The 13,426-nt window shown below is 36.7% G+C and overlaps 1 protein-coding gene across 1 annotated transcript in view; it reads right to left on the bottom strand.

Moving 5' to 3' along the window:
* CNTN3 (contactin 3) overlaps window positions 1-13,426 on the bottom strand; it is a 113,577-nt gene that overhangs the window by 27,964 nt on the left and 72,187 nt on the right. The window contains exons 4-8 of the mRNA XM_069811829.1: window positions 12,744-12,947; window positions 12,326-12,428; window positions 11,139-11,323; window positions 3,034-3,170; window positions 639-768 (exon numbers count right to left, since the gene is read on the bottom strand). Coding sequence (XP_069667930.1) covers window positions 639-768; window positions 3,034-3,170; window positions 11,139-11,323; window positions 12,326-12,428; window positions 12,744-12,947 — 759 coding nt within the window. The remainder of the gene's footprint in view (window positions 1-638; window positions 769-3,033; window positions 3,171-11,138; window positions 11,324-12,325; window positions 12,429-12,743; window positions 12,948-13,426) is intronic.

The raw sequence follows: 13,426 nt of genomic DNA, 5'->3' as shown, positions 1-13,426 counted from the left end.
GAAATAACTCACGTCCCCAAAACACGCTGCTCTTACAAGGCTGTTTTTGAAATCAGTCTACGCTGGAGGTAGAAATCGCACAAGCATACGAGCGCGTAAGGCAGTCGCAAGCCCAGCATCTCCCTCAAACAAACAGTTGTCGCTATTTTAGACTCAAGCCCGCGCCGTCTGAACGACCGAATGACACTCCCTCGTCCCCTCGATCAAGAAAGGCAGCACACAAGAGCAGCCTGTGCTTTTAAATGACACGGCTCCCCTGGGAGCTCTGGAACCGGTGCAGAAGGGGAGTGCAGCTGATGGGGGTGCGGAGCCAGTGCTGCCTCCGGACCACGTGAGCTGTTTTAATCTTCAGGCCTGTGTCCAAGCCCCTGTCTCTGCTCTTCCGCTAATGAATAATTTAGCTGTGTTCTGTTTTAAAGCAATGAATGATTGGACCGTAAATCCTCTGGAAGCAGATGAGTCAACTCCTCGGCACTGCAGATAAAAGATATTAGGTCGACAAAAATGTTTATTTCGGTGATAGCATCTGAGGGAGTTAAATTTGAGATCATGACGAGGTGGAATACGAGGTAGGTGGAGGGGGTGTGGAGAGGGAGAATGAGGCTTGTGTTTTCCTGAAAAAGGAAAAAAAATCTTACCTACAACCCTGAGGTCTGCACTCGAAGAGATGACACCATGTTTATTTTCAGCTATGCATTGGTATCTGCCAGAATCTGTCAGATTTAGATTTGATATTGTAAGTGCACCATTTTCAATTTGGATCCTTCCCTGAATATTAAGAAAAATATCTTTATTGATGATATATTTCCTGTGAAAAATTTAAAATAAGTAAGAAATATAAATAGGACAGCATAAATACAACAAATGGGGTAAATGTAACAGCATAATCATGAGAATACTTCTAAAATAAGTGACATGACCGCATCGTGGTATGGCGACAATGATCAAATAGAGAGACTTGCCAACACAGCGTATGAAATTGATTCTTCAAACTTGCTCAGTTTCATACAGGCTTTGCTATCTCAAATACCCTCATATTTCCCCAGAAATATGGACAAAATCATACTAGGCTCCTCACGAGAGCCCAGAGTATCCAAACTATACAGATGGCACTGGCATTTCGTACTATTTAGAGATTTCACACATGCCATTTGCTAATGAGCTCTCTGTAATACTATGCAGAAAAAATTCCAACAGTCGTTAAATGGAAGACACATATTTAAGTGCCTTAGAGCCAACAAAGCTACTGAAGTATAGGGATCTTCTCACCTTACTTATTCTTGGAAAGCTACACCAATTATGGTAAGAAGTGACTAATTAGAGGACGGAGTGGCAGGAACTGGTGAGAAAAAGGAACCAGTGACAAAAGACAAAACCAAAGGAGCTTCTCCTTCGGGGAAAAAAACAGAGAAACAATAACGGACAAAAGAACAAACTATTTTCTTTAAAATGTTTTCTGATTTATTTTTTTTTTATCTGGACATGGCGTACCAGGCCTAATGCAATGGTATTCACTCTCTGCCTTTTCCTAAGGGCATGCACTTACAGTTGGCCCCACTGCAGCGTGACTCTGGCTACCTATGGGCAGCTCAGCTCCTTCCTTGACAGGTCCCCTCCCAGTTTACTGCAAGGAGCTCAGCCAGTTAGACAAAGGACAAAACAATCCCAAAGAGGAACAAGTCTGAGTCTCCACATCTTGATCCTCTCTCTAGCATCCCAAGCTGCTCTTCTTACTCTTCCCTATAAGACATTTGTTTATGGAGAAGGGGAGCTAAGCGGAACAACCCCAGCAGATTTTTGTGGAGGAGACCCAGCATGAAGAAGGGTTCTTGCAGTCAAGGAGCTCAAGACAACTGATCACTATACACAGAGAACTCCTCTTCCGACATGCCCTCAGTGCCGGCTTTCAAAGAGTTAGTCCTGTAGTTTACAGTCCTTAAACATTTCCAGTCAGTCATGCTTATGCTCTGAAACCATGCCAAAAGGCTGGACACACCAATACTCAAAAGTGGAGACGTGGGAACAGTGAATGAGGGAAGATATTTTTGTACTTACTGAGGAAAAAAAAAGTACATTACCTCAGTGACTTTGTATGATACGGTAACAATGCTCTTAAATCACTGAGATGAGATTTTGTACTCCCTCATTTAACCTGTCCACAAAACACTACCATTCCTTTTAGTGAGCATGTAACTATAACACTCTGAATGGTAAGAAATGTTTTTCAGTGCTTAGATCATTTTTCATAGCCATCCACTGAATTCACTTTAGCAGTCGCTCTTTCTTCAACTCTGAGTGCCAGCGTTGAGCACAACGCATTGGCCCAGGGCAAAATGCTTCCTGCGGTGGGCTAGTGCCCATAGTTTATATTCCTGATAACCTGAACTGGGCAGTTTTCTTAACGAAGCAGTGAGATTTAAAATCAATATGGGTATCAGATGCGTTTCTGATCTGGGAGACCAAGTATCTCACCTTCGAAGTACAACCTCTTTTCCCTGCCAACAAATGCATTACTTTCCATTCATTTACTTTAACAATTGTATTAAACAGCAATGTAACATAGGTATTTGCTTTGTATTTCATTCATTGCATCAAGTAATGGCGACCCTATGAATTTTTAGGATTTTTGTCTTTTTTTCGTTGAGAAGTTTAAATATGTTTTCTTATTACCTTTAATGAAATGCCAATAGCAAGTATAACAAAATAATTTAAGTTCTCTATCCCTCATTTATGGTTCTTAACATATAACTTTAATTAAGCTTCCTTCTCCAGTCTTTCCTTACATACTTATTTCTATGCTTCTATCATCGCTTTTAAATCTGCTTTTAGCTGGGCTATTTTTGTACAACATAATTTGTCTCTGTTTCTGGTATTGCAGCTTTTGAAGCTTCCATCTGGATGCTCCTGACAAACATATGAAAACCAGCATCAAATATTTCTCTTGACTAATTACATGGACTTTTGCAAATTCTCATACTTATAGGAAGTACTATTGATTTTACATTGCATCGTGTTTTCAAAATAGAATGTTACCTCCATTGACAGTTGGTCTCCATTCTTCAGCCACCTATACGATGGTTTGGGCTTCCCACTTGCTCTGCAATCCCAGTATAAGGTGTCCTCTACAGCAACTTCAGTATCTTTTATCATCTGGATCCAGTGAGGTTTTGCTGCAGATGAAATACACATCAACAACAAAGACCCTAACAAGTTACGGTTCCATATGAGAATTAAAGGGCTAACTTGCATGGCACTCATCAGTTTTCTGCGTAGGCTGGTTTGTACCAACAGAGGTTCTCAGTGGTTGTGCTTCAGGTCACCTAACAAAACAATATACTCACTGTTCCTTTTATACGTTTTTATTACAAGCAGTAAACCAAAGAAAATTGAGATTACAGATCACTAAAGCTGAACTAGTGAAACCAGTATTAAAATCACTCATGATTAAACAACACAACTTTGAAATAGAGGTAAATGTAAGATAAAGAAATTAGTAGTGACACTGGAATTAAATAATTGATGTAGCTAAATCATCAAATTAATGCTGAAGAGAATCCTTTAAGTCCTCAAAAAAAATGTAATGGTATGTCAGCTTTAGTTTCAAATACCATTTTAATTGTTTTCTAATGCTAGTCAGTACTGAACTGGATGAATACATGGATATACAAGACTGTTTCTGAAAGCATTAGTCTTAGCACAGCATTTGGGTGATGCAAACAGGAATATGGCCTGAAAGTCCCCCCAAATCACTAATTTTTAAATGAAATTTTGATGTATTAATACCATACATCCTTCAGAATTACCTAAAATACAATTAAAACTGTAGAGATAGAGTTTAAAACATCTGTTACAGCTTTCATAGGTTAAAAAAAAAGCACGCTCACTTGGCAAATAAACATCACTGTATGAAAGACAGCATTAGTTTATTCCTTTAGTGCTATTTCACACAAGAGCACAACACTGTTTTATAGCTAATTCATGTGAATTTTCTTTGAATTTATTCAATTTACTAGAAAGTTTATAATCTCAATATATGCTATTTCTCCAAGAAAAAAAATTCTGGACATTGCATATGGAGAAAACAGATAAAAAGCAGGGTGAAACTTCGTTGCAAATATATAGCTAAGGGCAAAAGAATTTTCCAGAGTCAATTTGATTACCCTAAAGATTTTCCTAAATTAGTAATTTAGGAAAATCTCATAACACTCTCATATCAAAACAGCTAGGGAAAAAAAAAAAATCCCTGGTGATACAGGAAAATATTATTATTTAATAGATGAGTTTTGGAAACACAGAAGGTCAGATTAATTCCTGTTGAACTTCCTACTACAATGGAGTTACACCAACAATTAATTCAGACCAGGGAAATTAATGACTCGCCGATGGCCACAAGGGAAGTCTGCAGTGCAGCTGAGAGCTGAACCTGTTCCATTGCCATAGGCACAAGACCAGCAGACCCACGTTTGGCTGAGGGTTGGTATTAATCTCATTAAAGAAGATTCACTCTTTTCTAGCATACAAATTTTCTCTCCATCATACATTCTGCAATGCAGCGATAAGATCTCAACACGATCATATACACTACCATACTTTTATGGCAACAAGGATTAATACTATTTATGATTTATGTATACATACTTAGGATTAACTTCTCACAGAAGAACTTACTAAAATGTATTCATTGAGATACTAACTTAGGAGGTTTGGGAATTCAACCAGTATTTGCTGACAGTGAAACCCTCTTGTTACTACTTTTGTTTTGCACGTCCCTTATACCCTGTGAGGTTAAATGCCTTTCACTGATTTGAAGACAATATGGTTTTTTTACACTCTCTTTATCAAGGTCAGCTCTGAAAGACAGGATAACCTTATCTTTGCATCAGACAAATGTACTATCTTACTGATATTAATTTTGGTTAAATCTTGGAAGTTAATGTTACAACACTGGAGTTCAAGAAAGAGCCATTGCTTTATCTCACATTGTCATTTGGTGTATTTGCCCCACCTGTGTCAAAGGGATGAAAGCTCAGGACTCCACGCCAGCATGCTTCCTGCACTTTGCATACCTAAATATTTATGCAACAAGCAACAGTGCTTGAATTACTGATGGATCCATACATGTGCAATATTTCACATCTGCTGCATATCTCCACTTGAAAGTAGATTAAATATAGTCTATTTTCAAGTTCAAGATCTTGGATTCAATTCCATTAATAAGAAAAACATTGTCTACACCATAGATCTTCATTTTAAAGATTCTTCATGTCAGACAGTCTCCACAGGAGGGTTTCCCAAGTCTCCACGGTAGATATGATAAACTATGTCTTTTTGGAAAGCATGGGAGCAAGACAACCACTCAAATCAGAAATGAACAGAACAGAGCTTCCTAAGCCACAATCTGAGAAATTTATGGTGCTTGTTCATTCGCAAGAGTGTTGATGTAGACTTTAGTGATTTCCTTGAAGAAGGCTCTTTTTCTCTTCAAATTACTCATGAAGGAATTCAGCGGAAAGAAAAATACACCTTTCAATCTGCCACATCTCAAAGTCTTTAAAAAAGGCTGTAAAAGTATTAGAAACTCTTTGAAAAAAAAAGAACAATTCAACTGACTGGTTCAAAATTGAAAAGGCAGCTAAACAGGGGCAATTCCAGCTGGGAATATTCCACTGCATACTCTGAATCCTGGCCAAGGTAAAGATGGTCCACATTGCAGCAGCTGAGAAAAGTGCACACAGGAGGTCATGTAACAGTAGATTTACATATCCTCTCAAAAGATAAGCATGACTTTCCAAGCCCAACACTACCTTTTTTATTGAGCTCTGCCTGACTGTACCTAAATGATTCCGTATATATGGCTTTATTCCTCTTGAGGTTTAGTCAATGCTAGACAAATGATACCTGTTTAGAACACCTGGTTCCACTGCCACATCTGTGCTCTTGAAGGAAGACTAATGACTTGGTAACAAAGCCTCATTCTCTCATGGAGCTACTGCATTGGCTTGGTGTGTAACTTGGATCTTCCTGAGGAGACACCACTCCTTCCTCCTTAAACAAGGAATAGGCAAATAAGCAACACACTATCATTGAGATGAAAAAAAACCCATGTCCTCCTGTAAGTTGAGAGGTTGGAAGTTAATTTCAATGGAGTTTGCAGTGCAGGGTTTGAGACTGTGACAGGAATCCATATTGTGTGGTAATATTAAGAATTCTTAGGAACTTGCTGTGCAATCTTCATGAAAGATTCATATAAAATTCCCTTAGGACAAAATACTTGTAGGTAACTGATTTTCTAAAGAAGGTTAGCCATCAGCCTCATGGTCAGCCACTTGGAAAAGCACCAGACTCTGTTTTGCTTCAGTTGTTTTTGCTTAAAATATTCCTTGCAATACTCATGGTCCCACAGGCAAGAAGTGATGCAAGTGTGTAATTTCATAAAATTTATCTCAGTGAGAAGACTTGGTCTTTTTGGTGGCTACGATCACCCTTTTCTTCCAGCTAATTAGTCCAGGCAGGTCTTCCTGAAGAAAACAACTGTTGCTTCATTACACTCTAGGGCATCCCTGTAGGCCATAAGGAAAGTGATAACCATTTTTTTTTAGATTTTTAAGAAACTTTTTGTGATGAGTGTTCTGAGTTTTGATGTGAATGAAGACCAACTGGAACGAGTGACTCCAATGAAGCTCTTGGAAGCAATGGCTGAAGAAGTTAACACTTTTCAGAAGCTGTGCCGAGATCTCATTTGCAAATAATTTGTGGGATACCATGCATAATGTATGTCAATATGGATTTCTAGAAATTATTTCCTTCAGAATAGGAGACTCTAATAAAAATCTCCTAATTCTGTAAGCCATGGGAATAGCATGAAGGAAAGGCAGAACTTCAGGCCCATGACTTTTGTCTAGACACTGTGCTCTCCCAGAAAGTAAAGGTCTGCCATACCTCTGCTTAGAGGCAGAAGACTATGGGAAGCTCTTCCACAACAGTCTCTAATTAGGGCTCGCACATAAGATGCGATCTGCTTATACACATATCTTTACTTTGAAATTTACAGTCTGAAAGCTGGGCTGGAAATCTCCTTTGAAAATACCTTTGGATAGCTCAGCAGTTGGACACTAAATCAGAGTCAGAACGAACTTTCCATAGTTTAAGAGAAAGCAGCTATGAAGCGTACTGGGAAGAAAAACAACCAGATAATGTAAACTTCATTCTTCTAGGTAGTGTGTATCTGAAAGTCAGGCTATGACTGATGCCTACAGCAGCAATGAACCTTATTTTATCTCAAAACTCCAAGTGACTCAATACATGAATAACTCTTTTTCTGATAAAACAACTGGGCCTAGAGAAGCATCTAAGGCATCCCTGAATATGTCCATTATTTGACTTCCATGCAAAAATAAAAATGCTCTCAAGCAACAGGTAATTGCTACATCGTTGGGGAAAGTTTTAGTATTAAAAAAGATGAACAATTTGTCTCTGTTGCAAGGCAATTAAATTATTAGACAGCATCAACAATTAAACTCCAGGCTGATCAAACTCAGCAACTCCTTGACGGTATTTAGTCATTTATAGGTTCGTAGCTAATGTTTTGAAGACATCTCCGTGAACAAGATAGAATCAGGCTATCAGACAAAAAGCTTTAAACAGTGAGGCTCTTCCACATACATGAATACTGTAGCTTCAGTATCATTTTGGTGGTACGTTATTACCAAAGTAATTAACAAAATAGACAAGTATTTTTTGATATACTAACAGATTACGTAGAGTCTATGTATTACTGGGAGTTTGCCTTTGCTACTACAGACTACCACTGCAGAGCAAAAGGAGAACAGCAGCAGAGTTTTTTCTCCCTGTTAAACATTTTACCCTGGTACTATCAAGCATGAGTTCCATTAAATCGGCATATGCTAATTAAGAATGCATTTTCTTCAATTATACTTTAAATTAATTGCTTTACATATCTCTACCATGTTACATGTTTAATTGCATCTTAAAATAAAAAAATGTAATTGTTTCATCTCTTCTAATTTTTCCATGCCTTGAAATGTCTCCGTGGATTCTTTCTTCTTCTATTATCACTTTATGGAAAGGGCTAATCATGATGACAAACAAATATGCTAATAAAGTGGAAGCAAATTATTTATATATCCAGGTTTTATATTAAATCAAACTTAGATAATCTCGTCCTATTTTTAGCACATTCTGAACTCCCCTGAGGAGAAAACTGGCATTAAACAAATGTTGGAACTGTACAAAGGACAAAAAACCTGAACATTTGGTGTTGGGCTTTTCTTCATAAAATCCTTCTTGAGAAAAAAGGATGATTAATAGTCTGTTAGTAATGTTATGAAAGAACCCAAAATATCTGTTTTAGAGTATCCATTTTAATTATTGACTTCAACTATGGGTTGAGACTTATATTGAAAACCCACAATGAAATTAAACAGAGTGATTCTATTTTTAATAAAGAGAGTTACAGATGTGCACAGAATTTCTATACCAAATTTATAAGCATTCTTGAGAAAATGACTTGAGAAAATGACTATGGATACAATTACGGTTGAGCCTATGTTCAAGTGCTTTGTGGTTTCAAGACTAATTCATTATTGGAAGAAGAGGCAGGATACACAGAAAACATAACTGATCTTTTTTTGTAATCAAACCATTTACACACTGAAAAACCCAATTTTCAGAATTCAAATTTTACAGTTTCAGCTCATAAAACAAACCAGGAGAATAAGAGTGCTTCATTTCACAGCAGTGCAATGAAATGTTTCAAGCTTTTGTTTAGGTCTATCTTTATGTTTCATTTACAAAGAACCTTTAAAATCTGCCAAGAAAGGAAAACCTTCTATTTTCCAGTCAATTCTTGTTATAGTCTTTCTTGGGTAAGCCAGAAACGCGCTTCATTCTTTTGAGAAGAGAAAAATAAATGTTTTAACTTTTAAAATAAAAAGGAACCTGTCCATTTGTAACACATGTATTTTTCTATATATGATTAGCAGACACATCTTACACTTCTACCAATAAAATATTTTAACAGCAGCCAACATCCACTAACATTACCACACAGATCTGAGTCATCTTTGCCAGAGTTGGTACTTTCTGGCAGATAGATTTTTTTTTTTTTATTCTAAGTCTTCAGTGTAGTACATTAATTTCCCCCAAATCCTCACCTGCTTTTAGAACAACTTCCTTAAATATCTATCTTTTATTGGAAGAATATTAAAAGAACATTAGATTTCTTTACCAGAGAGATTTCTGAGCTTTGATATCAGATGCAGTGGCAAGCCACAAGAAGATATTATCTTCGGTTATAGAATGTTATTGATCCACAAACAGAATGAAAACCCTTCAAATTATTGAAAAGTGTTAAAATGATCCTATCCTGAACACAGACTTGTTGGCATTCTATTTGCAACAGTAAAGCAAGTAACAAAACAAGAAAGATTTAAGTAATCTACTTAATTCTGCAGAATGGGTTTCATTAGGCAGAACAAATGAAATGAAACAGTTGGAGTGCCATTAATGCCACTACAGGTCTCATTATTCTTTTTAGTCTGAACATCCATATTAGGGATGAATCTAATATAGGCAGACATTTATACTGGAGTATGAACTCTATCTGAAGGTTCAAATCCCTTTCTGGATTTGTAATGAAAATGTTCACGCCGATTTACTTGTTGCAAAACTGCAACTCACTTGCTTTTATTGATTAGCAACATCCTTTGTTTCAGCTCTGTGTCCTTTAATGAGCAAAACAAAACCTGGGAAGCAGGTCAAATATCTCAAGATTGCCCACTATTGTAATTACATTACAAGAACTAATGAACAAATCTACTCTATTTTTGATGTAGTTTACATTGACGTGTCTTGTAACTTCCCTGATTTAAAACTGGAGTAGGACTACTGAGCCAAACTGATACACAAACCACAACTTTTTTTTGCTACTTGAAAGTTTCAAACAAGTCACTTCATAAAATCAGATGCATAGTGCCAAGTTTGGAATGACAGATGACACTGGCAGATGAAGCATCTTAGATCTTTTGCCCTATGTTATTCATAGGATTTCTCAAAAAGTCCTAATTACAACTAGTATATGGAAAATTCAGGTTGCTCAAACTCCCCTATCCAACCTGATCTTGAACATTTCCAATGATGGTGTAATGATTCAGTGTAACTATTAATTTGGAAGTTGAGAGGGGGAAAAGTCTCTTTTCCTTCCTCCTTATAAAACCCGTTATGCCTTAAAATTAAAATCTTCATTGACTAAAATCTACATTGCAGCACTCTATGTGTTCCAGTAATCAGCAGCTTCCCATACAGAAGCAGTAAACAGAAAGAACGTTTGCTTGAAGTTGCACAGTAGCTATGCTCTATGCTTTTTCATACAACTTAAAAAAAAAAAAAAAAAAAATCTTTGCTCAAATATTCCTACATGAGGAAAAGCATTCCAAAGCACAGTCTGAAACACTCTTTAAATTGCCATTTACCTAAAGAAAATTATATTTGCTGAGATCTAGCTTTAACAAAAATTGTCAATTACCACGTTGTTGCAAATCACACTAGCTTTAAAACACCACCAGTGTGCTTTGCTGATACTCATTTCACTCTATAGCCTTAAATGCACAAGAGACTCTGTCTGTTTCCAGCTATTAAATTTCATATTATTTCATTTCCTATGCTGGATTATATTCTCTCATTTTAAAATAAAATTGGCCATTTTGAAAGCAAAGGATTGACAATATCCATCAGTAATCTCTTCCTAAAGCAAGATAAAATTTGTATTTCCTGTAAATGTGAGGCCTAAATGAACCCGTAAATAAATCCAATTGACTGAAAATCTAAGGTTTCACCAATGGAACAATAAGAATTGTTTTAAAAAAAGTATTTCCGTCACAGAAAAATAAGCACAAGCACCTTCTACACTGCTCTTAGCAACCGTTTTGAGCCTGGACATTTATTACAAGTGTTATACAAAAACCTGGTGCACAAGTTCTCATCCTCTGCAAATAGCCACGGATTTTTAAGCACAAATGCTTGATGGTATTGCAGAAGCTATAAACCCCAAAGTACCCAAGAGTGGTTTATATTTCACGTAGAAAGAAGGGTAGGAGAAAAGAAGGAAGAAAGTTTCCTACCATAGTAAGTGAGACGTCCTCTTGCAATATTTTTTCCTCTGGAGTTTTCAGTAATACATTCATATAGTCCTGCATCCTCCTGCTGGAAATTAGGTATTTCAATCATGCCGTTGGATTTCCGCAGCTTTATTTTACTTGGAAATGGCAGACCGTCAGTTCTTCTCCAGTTAATCTGAGGCACAGGGCTAAAAAGAAAATAATGGGATATTAAAGAGCTTTAGTTAAAGTATTTGATTGTCAGAACTAGAAACTTTAAATAATATACAATAAAACTCAGAGGTGACTAAAAGCTTGTGTTAAAAGTGGTATCCGTACTGTAGATGACAGATGGTCAGACACTATGACAACTGATTTGCATGTACTGCTCTGTTTCATACGCTGTAACTTGTGGTACCAAGTTTTTCATGAATGTCTGTGTGCAAGTCCAACGATTGTAAAATGTTTTATAAATCAGCACTGGCTTCCCCTGAAGACAGGTGAGATCTACCAATGATTTCCATGGAAGGAGAATCAAGACAAGTCTTTTGAAAATCCCATCCTACAACAGCCATTTGTTCTCCGATTTTAAAACTTTCACTCACCTAGCTGGGGAACCAAAGCAATAGCATGTGATTAAGTTATCAATCTGGCACTTAAAATTATGAACACCTGACAAAGCTGTCTGCAAATAAACCGCAAAGTGGTAAGTAAATACATTTACAGAAACATAAATGCATTCTCAGATCATTTGTGAAAGAGAAAAGATATCAATTTTGTGTGAAATATCATTCAGAAGAGAAATGCATTTTAATCTTTATTTCAGCTATAAAGAAAGAACAATATTATGAAAGCATCAAGTACATATAACAGTAAGATTCACACAAAATTCTCACAGACGTCAACATTTTCTTCTACACAGAGAAAGCAGAACTAGGTCAAAGGATATATGCAAAACTGCACTGATCTAATTCAAGATAATTTGAAATGAAACGTAAATTCCTGTATTGCCAACACATATGTTTTAATTCTGAACAAAATAAAAAATTACTCCAAGACTCTTTGCCCTCTTATTCCAAGGCAGTAATTGTGATGATCAAAAAGGGGTCTTTAAAAAACACCACCAAAACAACTGCCAGAACTCCACATCTCTTGTGCAGATGAACCCTAATGTGCATCAACTTTCAGTATTGGTGAAGTCAAAAACTTACTTTCCTAGTGCAAAGCATTCTAGCTTCACAGTTGAGCCTTTAGCTGCAGGAAGTGTCTCAGGAAACTGAACTTCTATTTTGGGTTCATATTCTCCCATCACACCTGTATGAGACGATTGAAAAAAGGTAATTTTTAATTTTTAAAGCCTTTTTTCTCTCTTTAGCATTATATCACATTAAAATAAAAATCAAGTTTATTTCTCACACGCTCCATTTATAAAGAGAAGCATAGCGACCTACCAGTGAAATCACCGTCAGACTTAGGAGAGGAAGAGGAACATGTAATGCAAAATAGTTTATCTTCTTATAAAGCAATCAATAGTCTGAGAATGCATGAAAGGTTACATTGTATGAGACAAAAAAGATTCACTGACGACTAGACGCGTTATTTATTCACGGTGTAGAAGGGTAGTCATACCGTCCGTCCGCAGTACTAGAGGAGTTGGTGACCCAAGAACTTGGCTGTTGGTCACAGTGCTGGTTACAACACAGGTGTAATTTCCTACATCTGACGGCTCGACTTTGGCTATGTAGAGGTGACCGGTCTCTTGAGACACAAATCGCCGACTGTCCTCTTGTACAAATGATGGATATTCATTGAAGATCCAAGCAAATGATAATTCTAGTTGGTAATAAAAAAAGATGATGTTTGGCAGTGTTTTTCACATTTTTTTCTTTGAAAATCAGTTTATTTTATTACTGTATTTTGTAACTTATTATATACAATACTGTATTATGTAACAGACAGGACCAGAGAGCCAATGACTGAGAAAAACTAAATTTTAAAAAGTACCAGAAACTAACAAAACCATTTTTTTTACTAATGCCATATCTCCTCCAGCAGAAGAAAAATGTGAAAAGAATTCAAAGTGTTTTACACAAGAATAATTTTTTTATCTACTTTTTTTTTCCCCCCCAAGACTTTGTATGCATAGAAATAGGAGCAGACAGCAAAAATGAGACCAAACATTGCTAAAACAGAAACATTATTCATTCAGTAGATACTTAACTCAGCTAGATACTTAGCAGATAGAAAGAGCACAGGAGCATGCAAGTGAAGGGAATGTCAAAAGAAGCACAAATTCGCAGTAGGGCTCACCA

This window comes from Haliaeetus albicilla, chromosome 24 (genome assembly GCF_947461875.1).
Source record: "Haliaeetus albicilla chromosome 24, bHalAlb1.1, whole genome shotgun sequence".
In the NCBI taxonomy this organism is placed as follows: Eukaryota; Metazoa; Chordata; class Aves; order Accipitriformes; family Accipitridae; genus Haliaeetus; species Haliaeetus albicilla.
This window is presented reverse-complemented; position numbering and strand designations above follow the sequence as displayed.